At 37.2% G+C, this 24,065-nt stretch overlaps 1 protein-coding gene across 1 annotated transcript; it reads left to right on the top strand.

The window, feature by feature from the left end:
• The first annotated feature begins 18,323 nt into the window (after positions 1-18,323).
• Positions 18,324-22,733, top strand: LOC113327699 (probable prefoldin subunit 3). Its single transcript, XM_026574843.1, has 6 exons — positions 18,324-18,524; positions 19,659-19,716; positions 20,244-20,315; positions 21,506-21,625; positions 22,191-22,292; positions 22,370-22,733. The coding sequence occupies exons 1-6, from the start codon at positions 18,385-18,387 to the stop codon at positions 22,451-22,453; spliced, it is 576 nt and encodes a 191-aa protein (XP_026430628.1). The 5' UTR covers positions 18,324-18,384; the 3' UTR covers positions 22,454-22,733.
• The last annotated feature ends 1,332 nt before the right edge of the window (positions 22,734-24,065 follow it).

The following is a 24,065-nucleotide window of genomic DNA, read 5'->3' as shown; positions in this document are numbered from 1 at the left end:
AATCTTGTGGCCTTACTTCTTCTACTTTCAATATAAAAGACATTGCCCCACACCATGTGAAAACATTGGCAGTTCGTTACTTTGAAGTTGTTAAGAGAGATTTTCCTACTAAGTTTGTGTTGTCTACAAGAGATGCAGTTCTTTGGCAGAGCAATAAGATGGAACATGCTATGGATTTTTTGAAGGCAATTGCTATCGCTGGGCTTAACCAAAATATTGGTCCGAGACAGTTTAGGGTTGTACTCCAATATCGTCTTGGTGTGCCTCTTTTTTCTGATGATAGTGTATGTCCTTGTTGTAGCCGTGCCATAAATATATTTGGTGATCATGCCATCCATTGTGCGAATGAAGTCGGCCCTAAATTCAGACACGATTTGGTTCGTGATGTGGTCATGGATATATGTAACAAAGCAAGTGTAGCTGCAAGAAAGGAGGCTTCTTTGGGATTTTTGGCTGATGGCAATGGCTTAAAACCAGCTGACATTCTTGTATATATAACTGGGAGATCGGTCAAGACACTTGTTTTGATGTCACTGGGATTTCTCCCTTTATGGGTGGTGATGTTCATATCTTTGTTCCGGGACGTGCTGTTTCTGCGACTATCAATCGCAAGCGCGCCAAATACTTGGACACATGCACATCTCATGGTTATAGTTTTGGGGTTTTAGCGTTTTCTACATTAGGCGAACTAGGAGATGATTTTGTTATTTTTTTGAACCGGGTAAGGAATTGCTTAACTAATTATGATGTCAATTGTAAGATAGCCAATTTTCTTTTTCATAGAGTAGGTGTAGATATCCAAAAAGGAGTTGGGGTGCAACTTGTTGCTAGTCTCCCAACCAACTCTGTATATTAATTTTCTATAATAATTGAGAACTGTATTTTTGGAAAATGAAAATTAGTAATGTGCATTTGCTAGTTGGAGATTTTCTAAGAGATGTTCGGTCATTATTTTGGACAAAGCATTTCCAGGAATTATGGAAACCGAATCTGGAATATATTGCATTTCTTGAGAATATTTCGGTTTTGGAAATTCCTCGGTGCCCAAACTTCCTTGGTCTATAAATATGAAAGTTTGCATTTCGGGAAAACTAATCCTCGTACAACAAGAACTATCTCAGTTGTACAACTACTGGTGAAGCCGCCTATTCGAAGAGGAGAGTAACCTAATTAAGCGAAATCTCTTACGACCGCTCAATTTAAAGATTTCTTTAGGATTGAGAAGCTCTATTATTACCGTTGGTGGGAAACTAGATAATTGCAGTTTATATTTTGTTTTCGATTGATTTGATTGACTAACAATGGTTGAAATTTGATTGCACCTAGTTTGTTTATTCTTGAGAATCTTCTCTTCTGATATAAGATTCACTCAAACTAGATCGAAGTTTCCACTGTTTGTAGATCTAAAGACGTCTTGTGATAATCCATTGTTAATAGACTTCGTTTTGTGCGTGATTGATCACAAGAGATTCAAGTTGATTGTGTGCAGGTGTTTATTGAAGATCTAAGAAGATTTGAAGATAAAGAAGACTTTGAAGATTTCTGATTTGGGTTCATAATCTTTAGTGTGCACAATACTTGTTTTGGTAAAAGGGGATTCAACTATAATCGATTTATCCTTGTGGTAGATTAGATTGATTATTTGTGTGTATCGACATCAATACAGTTCTTTGTGATTAAAAGTATTGATTGCAAAATCTTAACAATTACTTCGGTATTTGATAATAAGATAGATTTAAGAACCTGACGAAAGAGTTTATTGAGATAAACAGAAGAGCCTTCGAACTCATATCACTTGGTTGGAAAGAGTTGATACCAAACAGATTTGTTGTTCATTTACTGTTTGGAATACGAACCAAAGGAATTGTTCCAAGTACGTGACTTATTACAGGTTGGAGGCGTGGGAATATAGACGGAACTAGGTGAACTATAGGTTTAATTGTTTGGTCTCAACTATACGAAGTTTGTTTGATTTTGTATAGCGGCTTAATCCTGAGAGTATTCAATTCTGGACAAGGTCCCGGGGTTTTTCTTATTTAATTGTGAGAGTATTCAATTGTTGTTATTATAATTTAAAGTATACTCTAATAGCGGCTTAATCCTGAGAGTATTCAATTGTTGTTATTATAATTTAAAGTAAATTACACAAGAGTTAATTCTTATTTACTTGATAGTAATCTTATTTGTGTTTGGTTAAGTCCAAATCATTTATCAAGTAAACATACTTCGTTGTTGCATTATCTCGATCTTGTATCCATAGTCAATCACTCAAGTTATCTCGTTGTCGTATTGTATCGATTTCGTATCCATAGACGATCACACGAAGTGTTAACCGATTTGTTGTATTGTCTCGACTCAGTCCATAGACAATCACTTTCGGAGAAAGGACTTGTAGGTGGAAAAGTTTTAGATTGAGGTATATTTGGGTACCCTCGTCTTTTCAGTGCTTATAAAAACCACATTGTGTGGTTAATTTTGTCATGGATGCATCTGCGTTAGCTATTAGAGTATATAGCATCCCTCGTTCTTGAGGTGTACCCGTGCATTGCTATATTAAGGACAACTTGTAAAACATGTGGTTCTGCCTCGTCTCAAATTGTTTCTTCAATTTGTATTGTTTAATTTCAATATATTTTGATTCATTTAATATTTGTTGTTTCACCGTTAGGGATTCAATAATCTTAACACGATAAGTACTTTTTGTAACAAAGGGAAATAACGATGTTGATAAATCAAGAAAGTTTAAGAAAGGAGGATTTTGAGAGGCGACACTTGAAGATTCGCAAAGGCCTGACTTTTGTATTGGTATGACTTTTATTAGTGAAACCGATCTTAAGTAATCACCTGAGATGGTATGATCGATTTTGTGTTATTGGTATGACCGACTCTGGGTAAAGGGGAACCAATCCTAGTAAGAGGTGCAACCTATCACAAAGGGGAATCGATCCTTGTATGAGGTGCAGCAAGTTTTTAGCAGAAACGGGAACCGATCCTGTGGACATGTGCAACACGTTTTTAGGCAAAGGGGAACTGATCCTATGGACATGTGCAACAAGTACAAGTTAGATACCATATATATGTGGGGAACCAATCCTAGTACCTAGTCGACCGAATTTTGGTAACTAGCGTGACTATGCAAAGTACTCACATGGAGGTAGAACCGAAACTTGTTTTGGTAGAACCGCGAAACACATGTTTGGTGATTGAGTGTTCTTGATCAATCACGTAGTTCTTGAAAGTCAGAGGAACCAATTCTAAACTTGTTTGGAAATGTGGCAAATCGGTTTCAAGATTGTAAGTATGAAAGAGGACTTACAAAGTAAGGATGTCGACATACTTTGAACATGTGCAGTAAGGCTTATCTTTAATTGTTCAAAGTTATTCCTTAATAGCTAAAGGAAGAAAATTTCGGATCGAATAAAATAAATTGAGAATCTTTTATTTAAAGTTTTTAATTAATTTTATTTTTGGAAATATATAGGGTTTTGTGAATTCTCTCTTCTTGTCTTCTTCCTCTCGATTTCTCTTCTCTCTTCAGGATTTTGTAGAAGATTATTTCATCGATAGCGGTTAAGGTTTCAACAAGTTTTCTTCTTTCTTTTCTTATTTTCTTGTCTGTTCAGTTCTTAATCTCTTCCCTTTTGTCGTGTTTTCAATTCGGAGTTTGGGGTTCTTCTTTGGGATTCGTAATTACATAGTGTGGTAGTTGAATCATGGAATTGGTTTGGTTGGGGTTTGGTTTGTTTGGGAGAGGTGTTTCAGTGAAATTCAAGGTTAAGATTTTTTTGAATTGATTGACTATTGTGTGAAATTGTAGTTCAATTAGGGGTGGGTTTTGTGTTTTGATTGCAAGGGAGCAGTTTAACCAATTAGCTTTCTATCCTTAGTGGTGTTTGGTGTAGGAGTTATCAATTTAGGACTTTTCTGTGTAATTGAAGTTGAGTTTGGGTTGGGTTTTGTGGTTTGTTTTCAAGGGAGAAGTTTCATCAATAGCTCTCAATCTTTCAGTGTTGCAAGTAAGTAGCGTCAACTTAAGTTATGTAATTGGTTTGAGGTTGTGATTGTTATGTGTTTAATCAGTGGTGTGGATATTTGTTTTTGAAGCAGTTCTATTTTGTGAGTGATTGAATAGGTGTTTCAGTGGTTTTCTTTGACCAGTTTTTAAGATTGGTGTTGTGGGGGTTTTGTCTTAATATTAGTTGTTTAATGAATGGTAATTTAAGTTTTCGATTGGGATTATTTACCTAATTTGAACTCTTAATTTCCCATTCCTTGAATTCTAATTGTTCTGTTAGTTTTCTTCTTTGTGACCTGGTTTCAGTGGTTATTCTCTCTCCTTCTGCATAATGCCGATAACCAGATCATCTTTTGTTATTGTTACTCCATCAGCAAGGTTGCATATCTATTCAAGAGGTGATTCTTTGGAGTCTTCTTCATCAGGGCCCTCTGCAGTTTCTCAGGTGCAATCTACATGCAATGACTATGAATCAGATGGTGATGCGTAATGCCACTGCCCTTATAAGAATTTTGAAAATTTTCAGGATGGTGTAGGTGGAAGAGGTTATGCCAAGACCTCTATTCTTAAGCATATACTAGATAGACACTTATCTATTGAGAATGGTTTCTCTATATGCAGGGAAAGGATCCGTGTTAAGGCTCATGTTTACAGGGCTTGGGAACTTTTGTTGAACCAACTGCGGATGTTGCTATGCTTTCCTTGTATGCGGTGGTACTCATGGAAACGACCATGTCGAGATCATGGAGGTGGTGGTGTCATACAAGGTCCATTTAACGGCAGGAGTGTTAATCCTATTTTATGGTGTCGACAAACCTACTTCATCTACCTGTGACACCGATACCAACTCGGACAAGCCTGTAGGCAATGGTGATGATTTTATGAGTCTTTCTATTGAATTGCTTGACCTGGTGTTTCAGAAACAGATAGCTACAATATCAAGCATTCCAACATAGTGCAGGCTCAGCTTTTCTAGTATTTAAAGGCTTCGTTAGATTAAGTTTTGACCCAACCCAATTATTTATCTTCATGGTTGCAGTTGCTTCTGCTACCTACCTGCACTCTCAACCTTTATGTACCAAAGAGCTCTATGGAGGAGAGATCAGGCACTAGGAAAAGGCTACAAGCAGCATCAATCAACCAGACCCTGGCTAAGTGGAAAGAACCAAATGGTTGCATCACATTGGTACACCAATTGTTGGAGAATAACAAAGTGATTCAGAGAAGTAGGAAACTTAGCAAGAAGAAGCACAAACCTGGCATCGAAGCTTGCAAAAAGAAAATCACGTATGCGAACTATAAGGCTGCCATTAGAATCCTCTCTTCTAATGGTGTTGCTCCAGATAACCCTGGCACGTTACTGGAGCTTCTACTGAAACATCCTTATGCTCCCCCTCCCATCATGCCTCCAGATGAGCTTGTTGTTGCGCCCATGTATGTTGATGTCAAATATATTTTGCTTGCTATTAAGAGTTTCCCCAAGGGAACTTCATGTGGAAGGGATGGACTTAGAGCACAACACCTTTTGGATGTTCTAAGTGGTTCAACGGGTGCAGTTTCTGAAGAATTGATTAATTCAATTTCAGGAGTTGTGAACTTGTGGCTCTCCGACAAATGTCCTCCTGTTTTTGGGGAGTATATTGCTAGTGATCCTCTCACACCACTTCTTAAACCATATGGGGGTCTCAGGCCAATTGCAATCGGCACCATTTGGAGAAGGTTGTGTTCTAAGCTTGCGGCAAGTTCAGTGAGTAAGGAAATGACTGCATACTTGGGTAACTATCAGTTTGGTGTTGGTATATACAGTGTGGAAGTGAAGGAATTATGCATTCAGCAAACAGACTTCTGGAATTGAAAGGTACACAATCTAATTTAACTATGTTACTTGTAGATTTTAAAAATGCCTTCAACTTAGTTAATAGAACATCCCTTATCAAAGAAGTGAGGAGTATGCCCTAGTATATCTAGATGGGTTCAGTTCTGTTATGCTAAACCATAAAGAATGTATTACAGTGATTCCATTTTATCTTCTGCTCAAGGGGTTCAGCAAGGGGACCCCTTGGTCCTCTGCATTTTGCCTTAACATTACACCCTCTTGTATGTCAAATTTCTTCTCAGTGCTCTTTGTATCTGCATTCCTGGTACCTTGATGATGGCACCATAATTGGGGACACAATGGAGGTTTCTAAGGCACTCAACATAAATCAGAATGAAGGTGGTGCCAGGGGTTTGCATTTGAACATCGACAAAAATGAGGTTTTTTGGCCTTCTCCAGATCCTAGAAGTTTTACAGATGGAGTGTTTCCTAATAATATATGCAGAGCTAATTGTGGTGTTGAACTTCTTGGTGGCACTGTTAGCTTAGATACACGATTTTGTAGTGATTTGGTGATGGCTAGAGTTAATAAAATTATACATCTTATGAATTCTGTTAAGAAGTTACAAGACCCATAATCCGAGTTATTACTTCTGCGTTGTTGCACTGGTATGTCCAAGCTTTATTTTACCTTGCGCACCACTAATCCTCAAGTTCTTCATGATGCCTCCAGTCATTTTGATCACCACTTGTTTCAGTTCTTACAACACCTAATTACAGGGGATGGACCTGGGCTTGGACCTCTTCAGCAAAGGCTAGATACACTACCTGTTAAGGATGGAGGTTTGGGTGTTTATACTATGGAAGATACAAGTCAGTATTGCTATCTCGCATCTTGTGTCCAGACTCAGCACTTGCATGGTACCATCTTAAACTCTACAGACATTTCTGCACCCAGCCATCCATTTATGGTATCCCTTACCAAGTATATGCAATCTTGTGGCCTTACTTCTTCTACTTTCAATATAAAAGACATTGCCCCACACCATGTGAAAACATTGGCAGTTCGTTACTTTGAAGTTGTTAAGAGAGATTTTCCTACTAAGTTTGTGTTGTCTACAAGAGATGCAGTTCTTTGGCAGAGCAATAAGATGGAACATGCTATGGATTTTTTGAAGGCAATTGCTATCGCTGGGCTTAACCAAAATATTGGTCCGAGACAGTTTAGGGTTGTACTCCAATATCGTCTTGGTGTGCCTCTTTTTTCTGATGATAGTGTATGTCCTTGTTGTAGCCGTGCCATAAATATATTTGGTGATCATGCCATCCATTGTGCGAATGAAGTCGGCCCTAAATTCAGACACGATTTGGTTCGTGATGTGGTCATGGATATATGTAACAAAGCAAGTGTAGCTGCAAGAAAGGAGGCTTCTTTGGGATTTTTGGCTGATGGCAATGGCTTAAAACCAGCTGACATTCTTGTATATATAACTGGGAGATCGGTCAAGACACTTGTTTTGATGTCACTGGGATTTCTCCCTTTATGGGTGGTGATGTTCATATCTTTGTTCCGGGACGTGCTGTTTCTGCGACTATCAATCGCAAGCGCGCCAAATACTTGGACACATGCACATCTCATGGTTATAGTTTTGGGGTTTTAGCGTTTTCTACATTAGGCGAACTAGGAGATGATTTTGTTATTTTTTTGAACCGGGTAAGGAATTGCTTAACTAATTATGATGTCAATTGTAAGATAGCCAATTTTCTTTTTCATAGAGTAGGTGTAGATATCCAAAAAGGAGTTGGGGTGCAACTTGTTGCTAGTCTCCCAACCAACTCTGTATATTAATTTTCTATAATAATTGAGAACTGTATTTTTGGAAAATGAAAATTAGTAATGTGCATTTGCTAGTTGGAGATTTTCTAAGAGATGTTCGGTCATTATTTTGGACAAAGCATTTCCAGGAATTATGGAAACCGAATCTGGAATATATTGCATTTCTTGAGAATATTTCGGTTTTGGAAATTCCTCGGTGCCCAAACTTCCTTGGTCTATAAATATGAAAGTTTGCATTTCGGGAAAACTAATCCTCGTACAACAAGAACTATCTCAGTTGTACAACTACTGGTGAAGCCGCCTATTCGAAGAGGAGAGTAACCTAATTAAGCGAAATCTCTTACGACCGCTCAATTTAAAGATTTCTTTAGGATTGAGAAGCTCTATTATTACCGTTGGTGGGAAACTAGATAATTGCAGTTTATATTTTGTTTTCGATTGATTTGATTGACTAACAATGGTTGAAATTTGATTGCACCTAGTTTGTTTATTCTTGAGAATCTTCTCTTCTGATATAAGATTCACTCAAACTAGATCGAAGTTTCCACTGTTTGTAGATCTAAAGACGTCTTGTGATAATCCATTGTTAATAGACTTCGTTTTGTGCGTGATTGATCACAAGAGATTCAAGTTGATTGTGTGCAGGTGTTTATTGAAGATCTAAGAAGATTTGAAGACAAAGAAGACTTTGTAAGATTTCTGATTTGGGTTCATAATCTTTAGTGTGCACAATACTTGTTTTGGTAAAAGAGGATTCAACTATAATCGGTTTATCCTTATGGTAGATTAGATTGATTAGTTGTGTATATCGGCATCAATACAGTTCTTTATGATTAAAAGTATTGATTTCAAAATCTTAACAATTACTTCGGTAGTTGATAATAAGATAGATCTAAGAACCTGACGAAGGAGTTTATTGAGATAAACATAAGAGCCTTCGAACTCATATCACTTGGTTGGAAAGAGTTGATACCAAACAGATTTTTTGTTCCTTTACTGTTTGGAATACGAACCAAAGGAATTGTTCCAAGTACGTGACTTATTACAGGTTGGAGGCGTGGGAATATAGACGGAACTAGGTGAACTATAGGTTTAATTGTTTGGTCTCAACTATACGAAGTTGGTTTGATTTTGTATAGCGGCTTAATCCTGAGAGTATTCAATTCTGGACAAGGTCCCGGGATTTTTCTGCATTTGCGGTTTCCTCGTTAACAAAATCTTGTTGTGTCATTTACTTTTATTTTTCGTAATTATAATTGTTGTTATTATAATTTAAAGTAAATTACACAAGAGTTAATTCTTATTTACTTGATAGTAATCTTATTTGTGTTTGGTTAAGTCCAAATCATTTATCAAGTAAACATACTTCGTTGTTGCATTGTGTCGATCTTGTATCCATAGTCAATCACTCAAGTTATCTCGTTGTCGTATTGTCTCGATCTCGTATCCATAGAAGATCACACGAAGTGTGAACCGATTTGTTGTATTGTCTCGACTCAGTCCATAGACAATCACTTTTGAAGAAAGGACTTGTAGGTGGAAAAGTTTTAGATTGAGGTATATTTGGGTACCCTCGTCTTTTCAGTGCTTATAAAAACCATATTGTGTGGTTAATTTTGTCATGGATGCATCTGCGTTAGATATTAGAGTATATAGCATCCCTCGTTCTTAAGGTGTACCCGTGCATTGCTATATTAAGGACAACTTGTAAAACATGTGGTTCTGCCTCGTCTCAAATTGTTTCTTCAATTTGTATTGTTTAATTTCAATATATTTTGATTCATTTAATATTTGTTGTTTCACCGTTAGGGATTCAATAATCTTAACACGATAAGTACTTTTTGTAACAAAGGGAAATAACGATGTTGATAAATCAAGAAAGTTTAAGAAAGGAGGATTTTGAGAGGCGACACTTGAAGATTCGACTTTTTCTCTTATTAGTTGGATGAATATGTATTGAATTTTGTTTGATGAAAGTTTGAATGAGGACGGGCATGAGTCCAAATTAAAGCAATGGATATGACTAAAACCTATTTGAATCTTTTGGAGGATTTTTTTTTTTTTTAATTTTATTATTATTGGATAAAGAGTATTACATTAACTAGTTGGAAGCCTAACAAGCTAAGTTCCAACAACATACTACTACATTAATTGAATATGTTGATGTGTTAGCCTACCAGCGAGCCTCATGGGTAACCTAGCCAAGGGAACCAAAGCGAATGGGGGCTGAGATTGTGTCACAAGGGGGGAAACTAAATCTACCTTCCATGTTAATTTCTGCACTATTACGCCATTGGGGGCTCGAACCTGAGACCTCCTGGAATGCATGAAACTTTGGGGAACGGGGATGACCAGCTGAGCAAATAATTTTTCTGCTTTTGATTTACGGACTTCATTAGAAGAAAAGTACCAAGCTGAAACTGCAGATGTAAGAAATATTTGATATTAGGTTCTTGCAATTTAAATTGTCAATCACAAATTTGTGGTTGATGAACTCCTAAAACTTCAGTTCTCAATGGAAGTTAACATCTTTAAAAATAAAATAAAAAAATTAACAAAACCTCACTTTCTCAAAAGGGAACAAAACCAAAAAAAAGGACAAGCTCAACAGCAGTCAACGGAGCTTGCAGACCAAGAAGCCATAACGACATGCATATGCATGCTTTAAAAAGTTTGTTGCACCTGAGTGGCACTGGCAGTAGAAGTGATATAAAGTATCAGTATTGTTGTTAGGTGGTGGAAGATACCAAAACTAACATTTACTGGCAAAAAGTCTTATTTTCGACAAATTTTGCGTTCAACTTCTTATGAGAAATCAATTAAAGACTTTCTCGAATTGAAATCACTCTCTACATGTTTGGTCCATTTCCAACCATATAACAGTGCTCTTCCTGCCATAAGTTAATGTATTATGCAAGATGGATTAATCTCCATTAACTCATATGTGCAGAAGCTCCTGAATCAAATAACAACTAAGTTTAAGTAGAAGGATTATCAAGAGATGGAGTATCAGCAACATGCATGCTTGAAAAGGCTTGTTGCATTTGGTTAGTATTGGCAGTAGAAGTGATAGAATTATGGATACTGTTCTTAGGTGGTGGATGATACCTGAAGAAACATTGCTAATATGATTTCTTATTTTAAAAAAAAAATTGGCATTCAACTAATGGGAAATCAATTAAAGACTTTCTCGAATTGAGATCACCATAAGGACTAGAGCTGGTAAACGGGCGGGCCGGGACTGGCTTGTTACGGGTTACACGGTTTCGGGTTAACACGGGTCCAAGCTTGCGGGTTGATATTCTTCACGGGTCGTCATTTCATCAACCCGCACCCGTAGCGGGTAAAACCTGCGGGCTTACGGGTTACCCGGCTTGTTACCATTTCCCCTCATCAGCAGCAACTTGCTATGCTAGCGCATCAACAATATCTTATAATGGTTGCTGCTGCTGTCATACAAGGAGTGGGATCCCAATTCCTCGCAACCTGGCTCCAACAGGGATCTTAGCTGTTGCTAGCCTGGTACTCCAGTATCGTCCAATTTTGGTTACCAAGTTCCCGGCATGATAGCTCCAGGAAGGTCGTAGTCTACTACAGATTAAGTTTATAATCTGGAACTATTATTATTTAATTTTTGATTTTTCAGAATTGTTTAAGTGTTCTGAAAAACTTCAGCTTGTACCGTCTCAAGAGGATGTTGTCTTTCTACCTAACATGAAAGAACTGCGGCACAAGCTTAATTCTGGCGGTGATGATATTTATCACTCCAAATATCAGCTGCACCATCATGAGGAGAACTTTGTTTCTCTACCAAACTTAATTACCAGAAGGAGTGGCATGCATATCTAATGTGTATTTTCATTGTTTTGGTTAGTACACATGTGTACTAACTTATCTTGTTAACTTCCGTCAGTTTACTAGATTTTAGTTTTGTAGTCAAGTTTTTAGAGTATCTGGCATGCTTCATTAGAAGAACCTAGAATGCAGACCTTATATTATATTAATACACACGGGTTTACGGGTTGTACCTGCGGTTTTGCGGGCCGGGACGGGTTAGCCCGTTTTCCCACAAGCTGGCATTTCTCCAACCTTAACCCGGCTTGTTTAGATACCAGCCGAGCCGGGTGCGAGTTTTTTACGGGCCGGGCCGGATAAACCTGCGGATTTTGGCTTGTTTGCCGGCTCTAATAAGGACTACCAAAATTTGATGAAAACCATTGTTTGCGTTGATTATTCTTGAAATGAGGAGTGTTCTTTGAATTATTGAATTTATGCTTAGATCCAAAAACATTCTACCAAAAGCGACATTAAAACCATAAAAGGATGTAATATGTCGAAAATAAAACACTACACTAAAATGTTACTTTTGATCAATGAGCCACTGCTATAACTCCACAATCTGGCTTATATTTCACCAAAAGTGAAAGAAATTTCATGATTATCAGCAGAATTAACAAGATTATCATAATCTCTTCGCGATCCATTTAAAATGTGTATTATCAAGTCAAATTCACTGATTATTTTCCTCCCATAGAAGCTAGAGAATCATGGATTGTTTTGATATGGTGAATTTAGATATTAGGCTTCCTAATATTATGCAACTGATTTCTTAACATATTTTTCCTGGCTACAATTTCTTTTTTCTAAAACTAGTCTCAAGAAACGACTATGTTTTCAAAAGCAAAAGACATACCAAGAATAGTACCTACGATATTTGTAGTAAAGTTCGTAGCTTTGAGGCATCTAGCAACTGCTAATAGATCCACCTTGGATTAGGTTTTGTAACTCCATCAATAACATCTTTTCCATCGTTCCAGCATAATTGGTTAAATCTAATTTGAGCTAAACAAAATTTGAAATATCAGTAAACGGTAAGAAGGAATTTTTGATGCTAGATTTCACGGCATAACAAAATATAAAAAAAAACTCAGCCGAACATGTTTCAGTTATTTTAAAAAAAAAAATCAACTAAGATGAACCTCAATTTGTTCCTCGTATGCGATGAACAGATTGAAGTTTCTCTAGGAAATATAAAAGAATGTCCAACCTTCAAAATAAATACAAAATGGAAAAATAAACTAATATTAAAATTAAAAGAAAAATGTTTCAAAAAAGTTAAAATAATATAAATAAGTATATGGACAATTTAGTCATTTGCACTCACTATGACACCCCTTATCCCTAAAAATGGATGACCTAAGAAATCGTTCCATAAAAACTGCCCAAGAAAATTGAGGCCCATTAGAGCGACTGCAATGGTACGACTAAACTCAAAGATCAAAGACCAAAAAAAAGACTAAATATGAGTTTAATCTGTATTGTGACGTTATGGGGAGAAGACCAAATTTGGTCGCGCGTAAAACAATTTTACGCATGAAGACGGGCGGAAGTATTAGTTACGTTTCATTTCTGCGCGGAATTATAAATTACGTTTCAAACGGGCGTAAATATAAATCACGTCTGTTATCGAGCGTAAATATAAATTACGTTTCGTATGGGGCGGAATCTTAAATTCCGCCCGTTGATCAGACGGATTCCAAATGACCGCTCGAAGAAACGTAAAAAAATTCCGCCCGAGTTAAACACGGTCACACAGCACGTGTGAGATCAGACGGGCGAACATCTGGTGTCCGCGTGATGAATTGTACGGACGGACATCTGCTGTCCGCGTGATGAATTTGTCATGCGTAAAATATTTTTACGCCTGAGACGGGCGTATCCAAAATTTCCGCCCATTAGGTTTTGTGGACACCAAAATTCCTACAAAGTTAATGAGATCTTGCGACTGTTATTGTTCTTATCAGAACCACCACGACCTGATCTTCTATGACTTCGTACATTCTGCTTGTGTGGAAACCTAATACCAAGTGAGACATGAGGTTCTGATGCTGCTGATGAGCATGTTTGTCTGTACTGAGCCATTCATACATTGTTTTTCTTCCTCCACCTCAGTCTATTTCTTCTCTCTTCAATCAATCATTCAATTAATCCATCTATATATCTATTTCTTTTCTATGGTTCCGAATATATACAGAAGAAGAGACAGAAAGAGTTTGTGTTGTGAAGAAAGACTAATTTAGGGATTTTTGATTCACCATTAAAAAACCTAAGTAGGTAGTGTTATTGAATCGACATGAATTGAGATCGGATCCTTTTTTTTCTTTGTTTCTCTCTCTGAACCCTGAACCCTGAACCCTGAAACTAAATCTACCTTCCATGTTAATTTCTACACTATTACGCCATTGGGGGCTCGAACCTGAGACCTCCTGGAACGCATGAAACTTTGGGGAACGGGGATAACCAGCTGAGCAAATAATTTTTCTGCTTTTGATTTACGGACTTCATTAGAAGAAAAGTACCAAGCTGAAACTGCAGATGTAAGAAATATTTGATATTAGGTTCTTGCAATTTAAATTGTCAATCACAAATTTGTGGTTGATGAACTCCTAAAACTTCAGCGCCTTCTCAATGGAAGTTAACATCTTTAAAAATAAAATAAAAAAATTAACAAAACCTCACTTTCTCAAAAGGGAACAAAACCAAAAAAGGACAAGCTCAACAGCAGTCAACGGAGCTTGCAGACCAAGAAGCCATAACGACATGCATATGCATGCTTTAAAAAGTTTGTTGCACCTGAGTGGCACTGGAAGTAGAAGTGATATAAAGTATCTGTATTGTTGTTAGGTGGTGGAAGATACCAAAACTAACATTTACTGGCATGAAGTCTTATTTTCGACAAATTTTGCGTTCAACTTCTTATGAGAAATCAATTAAAGACTTTCTCGAATTGAAATCACTCTCTACATGTTTGGTCCATTTCCAACCATATAACAGTGCTCTTCCTGCCATAAGTTAATGTATTATGCAAGATGGATTAATCTCCATTAACTCATATGTGCAGAAGCTCCTGAATCAAATAACAACTAAGTTTAAGTAGAAGGATTATCAAGAGATGGAGTATCAGCAACATGCATGCTTGAAAAGGCTTGTTGCATTTGGTTAGTATTGGCAGTAGAAGTGATAGAAGTATGGATACTGTTCTTAGGTGGTGGATGATACCTGAAGAAACATTGCTAATATGATTTCTTATTTTAAAAAAAAAATTGGCATTCAACTAATGGGAAATCAATTAAAGACTTTCTCGAATTGAGATCACCATAAGGACTAGAGCTGGCAAACGGGCGGGTCGGGACTGGCTTGTTACGGGTTACACGGGTTCGGGTTAACACGGGTCCAAGCTTGCGGGTTGATATTCTTCACGGGTCATCATTTCATCAACGCGCACCCGTAACGGGTAAAACCTGCGGGCTTACGGGTTACCCGGCTTGTTACCATTTCCCCTCATCAGCAGCAACTTGCTATGCTAGCGCATCAACAATATCTTATAATGGTTGTTGCTGCTGTCATACAAGGAGTGGGATCCCAATTCCTCGCAACCTGGCTCCAACAGGAATCTTAGATGGTGCTAGCCTGGTACTCCAGTATCGTCCAATTTTGGTTACCAAGTTCCCGGCATGATAGCTCCAGGAAGGTCGTAGTCTACTACAGATTAAGTTTATAACCTGGAACTATTATTATTTAATTTTTGATTTTTCAGAACTGTTTAAGTGTTCTGAAAAACTTCAGCTTGTACCGTCTCAAGAGGATGTTGTCTTTCTACCTAACATGAAAGAACTGCGGCACAAGCTTAATTCTGGCGGTGATGATATTTATCACTCCAAATATCAGCTGCACCATTATGAGGAGAACTTTGTTTCTCTACCAAAACTTAATTACCAGAAGGAGTGGCATGCATATCTAATGTGTATTTTCATTGTTTTGGTTAGTACACATGTGTACTAACTTATCTTGTTAACTTCCGTCAGTTTACTAGATTTTAGTTTTGTAGTCAAGTTTTTAGAATATCTGGCACGCTTCATTAGAAGAACCTAGAATGCAGACCTTATATTATATTGATACACACGGGTTTACGGGTTGTATCCGTGGTTTTGCGGGCCGGGACGGGTTAGCCTGTTTTCCCACAAGCTGGCATTTCTAACCTTAACCCGGCTTGTTTAGATACCAGCCGAGCCGGGTGCGGGTTTTTTACGGGCCGGGCCGGATAAACCTGCGGGTTTTGGCTTGTTTGCCAGCTCTAATAAGGACTACCAAAATTTGATGAAAACCATTATTTGCGTTGATTATTCTTGAAATGAGGAGTGTTCTTTGAATTATTGAATTTATGCTTAGATCCAAAAACATTCTACCAAAAGCGACATTAAGACCATAAAAGGATGTATTATGTCGAAAATAAAACACTACACTAAAATGTTACTTTTGATCAATGAGCCACTGCTATAACTCCACAATCTGGCTTATATTTCACCAAAAGTGAAAGAAGTTTCACGATTATGAGCAGAATTAACAAAATTATCATAATCTCTTCGCGATCCATTTAAAATGTGTATTATCAAGTCAAATTCACTGATTATTTTCCTCCCATAGAAGCTAGAGAATCATGGATTGTTATGATATGGTGATTTTAGATATTAGGCTTCCTAATATTATGCCACTGATTTCTTAACATATTTTCCTGGCTACAATTTCTTTTTCTAAAACTAGTCTCAAGAAACGACTATGTTTTCAAAAGCAAAAGACATACCAAGAATAGTACCTACGATATTTGTAGTAAAGTTCGTAGCTTTGAGGCATCTAGCAACTGCTAATAGATCCACCTTGGATTAGGTTTTGTAACTCCATCAATAACATCTTTTCCATCGTTCCAGCATAATTGGTTAAATCTAATTTGAGCTAAACAAAATTTGAAATATCAGTAAACGGTAAGAAGGAATTTTGATGCTAGATTTCACGGCATAACAAAATATAAAAAAAAAACTCAGCCGAACATGTGTTCAGTTATTTTAAAAAAAAAAAATCAACTAAGATGAACCTCAATTTGTTCCTCGTATGCGATGAACAGATTGAAGTTTCTCTAGGAAATATAAAAGAATGTCCAACCTTCAAAATAAATACAAAATGGAAAAATAAACTAATATTAAAATTAAAAGAAAAATGTTTCAAAAAAGTTAAAATAATATAAATAAGTATATGGACAATTTAGTCATTTGCACTCACTATGACACCCCTTATCCCTAAAAATGGATGACCTAAGAAATCGTTCCATAAAAACTGCCCAAGAAAATTGAGGCCCATTAGAGCGACTGCAATGGTACGACTAAACTCAAAGATCAAAGACCAAAAAAAAGACTAATATGAGTTTAATCTGTATTGTGACGTTATGGGGAGAAGACCAAATTTGGTCGCGCGTAAAACAATTTTACGCATGAAGACGGGCGGAAGTATTAGTTACGTTTCATTTCTGCGCGGAATTATAAATTACGTTTCAAACGGGCGTAAATATAAATCACGTCTGTTATCGAGCGTAAATATAAATTACGTTTCGTATGGGGCGGAATCTTAAATTCCGCCCGTTGATCAGACGGATTCCAAATGACCGCTCGAAGAAACGTAAAAATAAATTCCGCCCGAGTTAAACACGGTCACACAGCACGTGTGAGATCAGACGGGCGAACATCTGGTGTCCGCGTGATGAATTGTACGGACGGACATCTGCTGTCCGCGTGATGAATTTGTCATGCGTAATATTTTTACGCCTGAGACGGGCGTATCCAAAATTTCCGCCCATTAGGTTTTGTGGACACCAAAATTCCTACAAAGTTAATGAGATCTTGCGACTGTTATTGTTCTTATCAGAACCACCACGACCTGATCTTCTATGACTTCGTACATTCTGCTTGTGTGGAAACCTAATACCAAGTGAGACATGAGGTTCTGATGCTGCTGATGAGCATGTTTGTCTGTACTGAGCCATTCATACATTGTTTTTCTTCCTCCACCTCAGTCTATTTCTTCTCTCTTCAATCAATCATTCAATTAATCCATCTATATATCTATTTCTTTTCTATGGTTCCGAATATATACAGAAGAAGAGACAGAAAGAGTTTGTGTTGTGAAGAAAGACTAATTTAGGGATTTTTGATTCACCATTAAAAAACCTAAGTAGGTAGTGTTATTGAATCGACATGAATTGAGATCGGATCCTTTTTTTTCTTTGTTTCTCTCTCTATGGAAGGAGTGTAGGAGAGTAGAAGACAAGCGAATTGATGAGACTCGAGGAGAAATAATAATAAATGACGAGTTTATTATTATTTGGGACTAAAAGCTTTTTTTTCATAATCAAACTAGTCATGTAGTACTTTTTTTTCATCAGAACCCTGATAAAAAAAGTCCGTTTGAGCGGAATTTTGGTGTCCGCCCCAGAGAGGCGGAATTTTGGTGTCCGCCTGGCAACGCGCGGAATGCTGCTGTCCGTCTCATCAGGCGTAAATTTATGTTACGCCCGCAACAAACGTAAATTTAAATTCCGCCCCACCAACATACGTAAATTTGGTTTACGCCCGTTAACAAACGCAATTTAAATTTACGCCTGACAACAAACGGATTTTAAATTTACGCCCGACTATATTAGGATTTGGGATTTGGTCGCGACTAAATATGGTCTGGGTTTTGATCGTGGGCTGGGTTTTGATCTTTACTCCGTCCCGCTGCGTTAGAAAATCAACCCAAATTTTTAGTCCTCCTCGCCCACTGTGGATGCTCTTACCCCCAAATATAGCTAGCTCAGACCTTACTTTTGTCTCTCACTTGCTCTCATCAATGGCTTCGTCTTCGTCGTCATCATCAGAGGTATCTGAAAGAAGAGGTATACCCGGAGCATCATTTGTATCTGATGTTCAAACTTATCTAACACAATCAGGTCTTGATGTCACTTCTTCCTTGGCATTTCTTCAAGAGAGGTTTGATCTTTTTCTCATTCTCTTTTTCTGTCTTGATTTAGGTATTTATTTTCTTATGGATTAGATCCAAAATTGATTGTAATTTAGGGTTCTGTTGAGGTTTTCGAAAATGGGTTTTGTTTATATTAAGTTATAGTGTATTAGAACATGATTCTGTGGCTGATTTTAGAGATTTATAGAACATTTGATTGATAGAAAACCAATTACTGTACTGTATCGAGCTCATATTCAGAATGAATTAATTAATTTCTTCATTGGATATTGACCTTTTAGATATCTAATTTCGCTGTAAGTAATTTCATTAATTGCTGAATTTTGCAGCTCGCATTGTCTTGTAGATTACACTGTAGATCACTTGTAGACCTAGATTTAAGTGATACTAGTTGAGATCAGTGAAGTCTGTTTGTAGTCTTTCGGTATATGGATGTAATGATTTATGTGTATGTACTGCTTTTTGTCTAACCCTATCATTAGGTCCATTCCCCTACTTATTTAGCTTCATTGTAGATGGATTTAGATTCTAGGTTTTGATTGGAACTTCGCTACCTGTATAATTATAACGGGGAGCACTGCTGGATCTTTCAGCGATTTGATAAACGATATGGGAAATATAAGCTGGATTGGATAAGGGTAGCGTACAAGCCTACAGACTACAACTCATTTTCTAGTGAAAGATATATCTGTATCCCGGATTTAGCGTCGATATACAATTCATGTTTCCACTTGCCTCATAAGGGTAGTTTTGTAAGGCTTATTGAATTGTGAATTGTTTTTCAATGCAACAATGGTGTCTATACTGGTAAGGTGCACTGAATCGTGAAAAGTAACAATGGCATAGGTACGAAGATTCGCTGTAGTGTACTACATAAAAACACACATGAGTTAGCTAGCAGAACTTTAGCTACAAGTACAAGTACCACTGACAATACATTCCAACACAGGAAAAATATGACAAACAAGGTGTTGTAGCTACTCGGGTTATTTTTGCTACTAATAGGAGAGTTGTTACTTGTTACTCACTATAAAAGTGTTAGTTTTGAGGGAGCATGATTTCCATCATATGAATATTAAGATTTATGTTTATGCTGTGTCGGCCAGCTTTTTTACTTGTTTATTTGTACTAATGTTCTCCAGGCTTCAGCAGTACAAGGTGGTTGAGATGAAACTTCTTGCTCAGCAGCGGGAACTTCAGGTGCTTAACTTACTTTCGGTTTTCTCAGATCTCATATTGGCTAGATTTTAGTATATGCAGCTCACGAGGCAACTACTGAATTGGTGCAGAATATGTATAAACACTTTTAATTCTCAAAGAAAGCTGAATGGATGATTAAAATTTGTAAAGTATGCCACAGTTAACCATCATTTTATCTGACTTAAAAACACAATAAAAATCTGCTTGTCTTACACTAATTTTGATGTCTGTTTTGTCTCGGCACCTTAACTAGAGAACAGTGGCGGAGCCAGCCCATGGCAAGGATAGGCAGTTGCCTACCTTGCTGGGCTGGCTGCCAAGCCCATTTTTGCCTATGCCAAGGTTATTTTTGCCCAGTCAAAGCCTTTTTCTGCCTTTTTTCCTACCTTGAACAAACTTTGCCTCCCCATGGTAGATTTTCTGGCTCCGCCGCTGCTAGAGAAAAATTTAAGTTTCACTGCTTCTTGCTGTTTCTATGAAGTAAACTGGTTTGTCTGTGCAACTGATCATTTTTTTTTTATAACCAGGCGAAAATTCCCGACATTGAAAAGTGTTTGGATATAGTTGCTACTTTACAAGCTAAGAAGGGTACTGGTGAGGTTCGTTATTCATATTTCTGTGCATACTTTTGACACAATGTTTTAATAATGTACATCTTCTTGATTCATGACTCTTTATGTGCATGTTTCCTAGACACAAACATTGTTCACAAATACATGTACAGAAATTCAACCACACCTTAGCTATGCTGGATGAATGTTTGACTTCCTAATGTCGACTTAGTTGTCATAATTTCAGCTAATTTTTTTATTTTGTATCTCTATGTCATTAGAGATTCAGTAACATTGGGCATCAGCATATAATAATTATTTTTTTTAAGTCGAGGTGATTCTGGTTATCATTCATTTCTTAGTCTACATTTTATGCTCATTCAGATTAGAGATAGCAAAACAAGTCTGATTGTAGATGCTTGAGCGCAGGCTCATCCAGCCTTTATTTTGATCAAGCAGGGGATTTTGAGTCCCGGTCAAAACAAGTCCGATCGTCCTGGTTTCTTCTTTTATTTCCTGCTTTTTGTTACCTTCTCTACCATCCCAAACTGTGAGTTCTTGAACCAACTCCTTTACGTTTTAAGCATGAGGTGTGGGCTCATAACTGTATCTTTTTTAAGTCCTGGCTCATCCAGCTCATCATCGTCAGTTTCCCAAAATGTGTTTCTGACGAAAAACTACAGAGATATGATGATGATGAATCATTTATTTTTTGCACCGTCTAAGCTGGTTCTTTGACTTTTGAACTTTCATTTGTGAGCACCCACCACATGCTGGCAGCTCAGAGCATTTCCTCAAAAGTCAAATTCTTTGCAGCTGTGTCAGTTATTGTTTGATTCTCTGGACCACTCTTGGGCATCTGTTTGCTAAAAGGCAGTTATTAATGCTGCCTTCTTTTCTGAACTTCCTAACTGGATTACCATAGGACCCATGTCCTTTTACTGGATGATCGATGTAAAGAAATCTTGTTTTTATTTGAATTTGAATTCTTCACGAACTTGAGTTTATTGGTATGAGTGCTTCCTTGGTTTAATCACGTGGAGCCACTAGGCCCACCACCATCTGCTTCTTCAGAACTGAATGTTCTGTCTTGCTCCATTTTGTGTTGGACTCTGATAAGTCTTACTTACTGTCCATAGTTCATTCGGGTTAGTATGCCGTAAACTGTTTTCCTCATTTTGCATTTGACTCTGCATTGTTGGCTCATAAATTGTTTTCCTCATTTTATCTGGTTTCAGGAACTATTAGCCGATTTTGAAGTTTCAGAAGGCATATATTCACGGGCCCGCATTGAGGAGTCAGACTCTGTATGTCTGTGGCTGGGGGCAAATGTCATGCTGGAATACACAAGTGAAGAGGTCCGTTTATTGAGAATTTGCATATTAATAATCCATTAATAATAGTGCTTCTTTTCTTCTTCTAGTAGTACGTCAGTACTAGCATACAGGATAAAAAATTAATCGTTCTTTTTGACGAAATATCACTCTTCTGGACCCTTAGAATCATTAATGTTAGCATGTCCTCAAAGGAAACATTCCCACCAGAAGTTGCCTTTGGTTCGTCTTAAAATAATTGTTAGCGGCTTGTGGTAGTTAACCATCATCCGTGAATCGTGTATAATTTGTCAAAGAGTTGATTAGGTATTCATATTCCGTGCAACGAAATCAGTGTTGCGTGGAATAGAAGGATAACTCACATTGCTCAGCTCTTCAACTAGATAATCTCTACTCTCTTCATCTTATTCAGGAAAACAAGGGACTATAAGTGATTTGTTTAGGCAATGGTTACTGAGCTGAAAGCGTGGAATGTAATGAACTGTAGTAAAACTTGTAGCGAAAAATAAAATGTTTCTGGTCTTAAGTAACAGTTAATTTGGTATCAATGGAAATCAATGAATAGTAACTCGTAGGGTAATTTTGGCAGGCCAGTGCTCTTCTACAAAAGAATCTTGATAATGCTAAAGCTAGCTTAGATGTCCTTATTGCTGATCTACAATTCTTAAGGGACCAAGTGACGATAACACAGGTACATCTTTAACTTCCAGCTTTTTTTATCCTATTTTATTTGAATTTTTCACTAACCATCAATTGCTGCCGTACCAGGTCACTATCGCTCGGGTGTACAACTGGGATGTTCACCAGCGCAGAAGTAAGCAAGTCACTGCAACTGCTTCGAAAGACTCATGAACGCTTTCCATTATCGCATGGCCTTTCTGTAGGTACCCTAGTCAGAATATGTTGTTCAATTTTCACCTTTTTATCTTCTTTTTTTTTCTGCGTAGTCGAAGGGGCGGTTATGATAGTTTCCCATGGAAATGCATATTTGATCTTGGACCAGTTTTGATGTAAAATTTTTTTTAGTTTGTGTGCTCTCAGCATTGTTGATTTTTCTCGTCAGTGACTAGTATTTCTGTCCTAATTTTGATGAAATCTTAATCTCGAACTTAATTAGGCGGTGTTCATGTTACAGTTCTAATCTTGAACTTAATTAGGCGGTGTTCGTGTTACAGTTCTTTTGTTAGTAATGCAGGGAAGTCGGTGGGGGTTCATTCGTGGCCGAAGCTTCGCAGTTGAAAGCTATAGTTTTCATGTCTCATTCAAAGACACTGTCGTCGGTGTCGGTGTCTGACATCATCAAACCCACGTCTAAAATAGGACCACAAAGCTGGATTTCTTTTGGACCAACTAGAATTGATTGCTTCAGTTGTGTGATAACATTATATCAAACCACAAACATGATTAGGTCAACAATCAAATAATATAACGACGATAACATCACACGATATGACTCCACATTACTTCGTAGACCGACAGCTTATCGTTATCAATAGGCTTTTCTCCATGGATTGCGCTCGAACCACATCTCCCTTCCCCTGTTTCCCTTGCAGATTATGAGGGCTTGCCTAATTTGTCACTTTGCTTTAGTATTCCATGTAAACATCAATTAATCCTCTTAAGTATTACACAAGGAGAAAACTAGAGGTTGAATGCTATCATATTACTCGTCCACGGTATGTTTAGCGGTGTTCTAGTTTTGCTAGCCAACTGTTTTTCTTTTTTTCCCGATTCAGAATGGTTTCTTTATCAGTTAATTAGCAGCATTACTGATTTTTTGCATACGAAATCAATAAAAAGTTTCAGCAATGAAATTTCAACATTAAAATCAATACAAACTAAATCAGTTTATGGGATTATGGAGCATGACCTATACAAAAACGTGAAACTACACTTCTAAAAAGATGAATCTTCAAAAAAAAAATCAAAAATTGGGGGAGGGAAATGTCTAAACGGGCCTACCAAGTTTGACCCCACTTCTTTCTTAGACGAGCCCAAAAAAGAAAATGAGAAGATAGTCAAACATAACAAGTCATAGAGAATAGGTCAAGGTCAACTTAAACAAAATGAGTCAAACATTTCACATATTTAGTGGGTTGGGGTCAGAATTTTTGCTCCATTATACACTCCTCCAAATATTCTGTTTTCATTTACATTTTTTTGATTAATTCCAAATATTCTGGTTCAATTGTTTGTTTTTGGTTACTGACATTCTAGGGTTTTGGGAGCTCATCTGACTGTCCTTGAAGAAGATGGAAGAAAAATGGGTGAAACAATTTATTTTATCTTTTTGGATCATGAAAATGAGTCAACCATGAAATTTTGGATCAATGTCAACCAAACATCAGAAAACTAAATGAATTAATTAAATCAGAAAACAAAAAAAATAAATGAAATTTTCAGGAAATCCAAGAATGAAACTGTCAAACACTTGAAAAATCTAGATATATATAAAAATGTGTTC

This window comes from Papaver somniferum, unplaced genomic scaffold (genome assembly GCF_003573695.1).
Source record: "Papaver somniferum cultivar HN1 unplaced genomic scaffold, ASM357369v1 unplaced-scaffold_107, whole genome shotgun sequence".
NCBI lineage: Eukaryota > Viridiplantae > Streptophyta > Magnoliopsida > Ranunculales > Papaveraceae > Papaver > Papaver somniferum.
The sequence above is the reverse complement of the archived record's forward strand: the minus strand, read 5'-3'. Positions and strand labels throughout refer to the sequence as shown.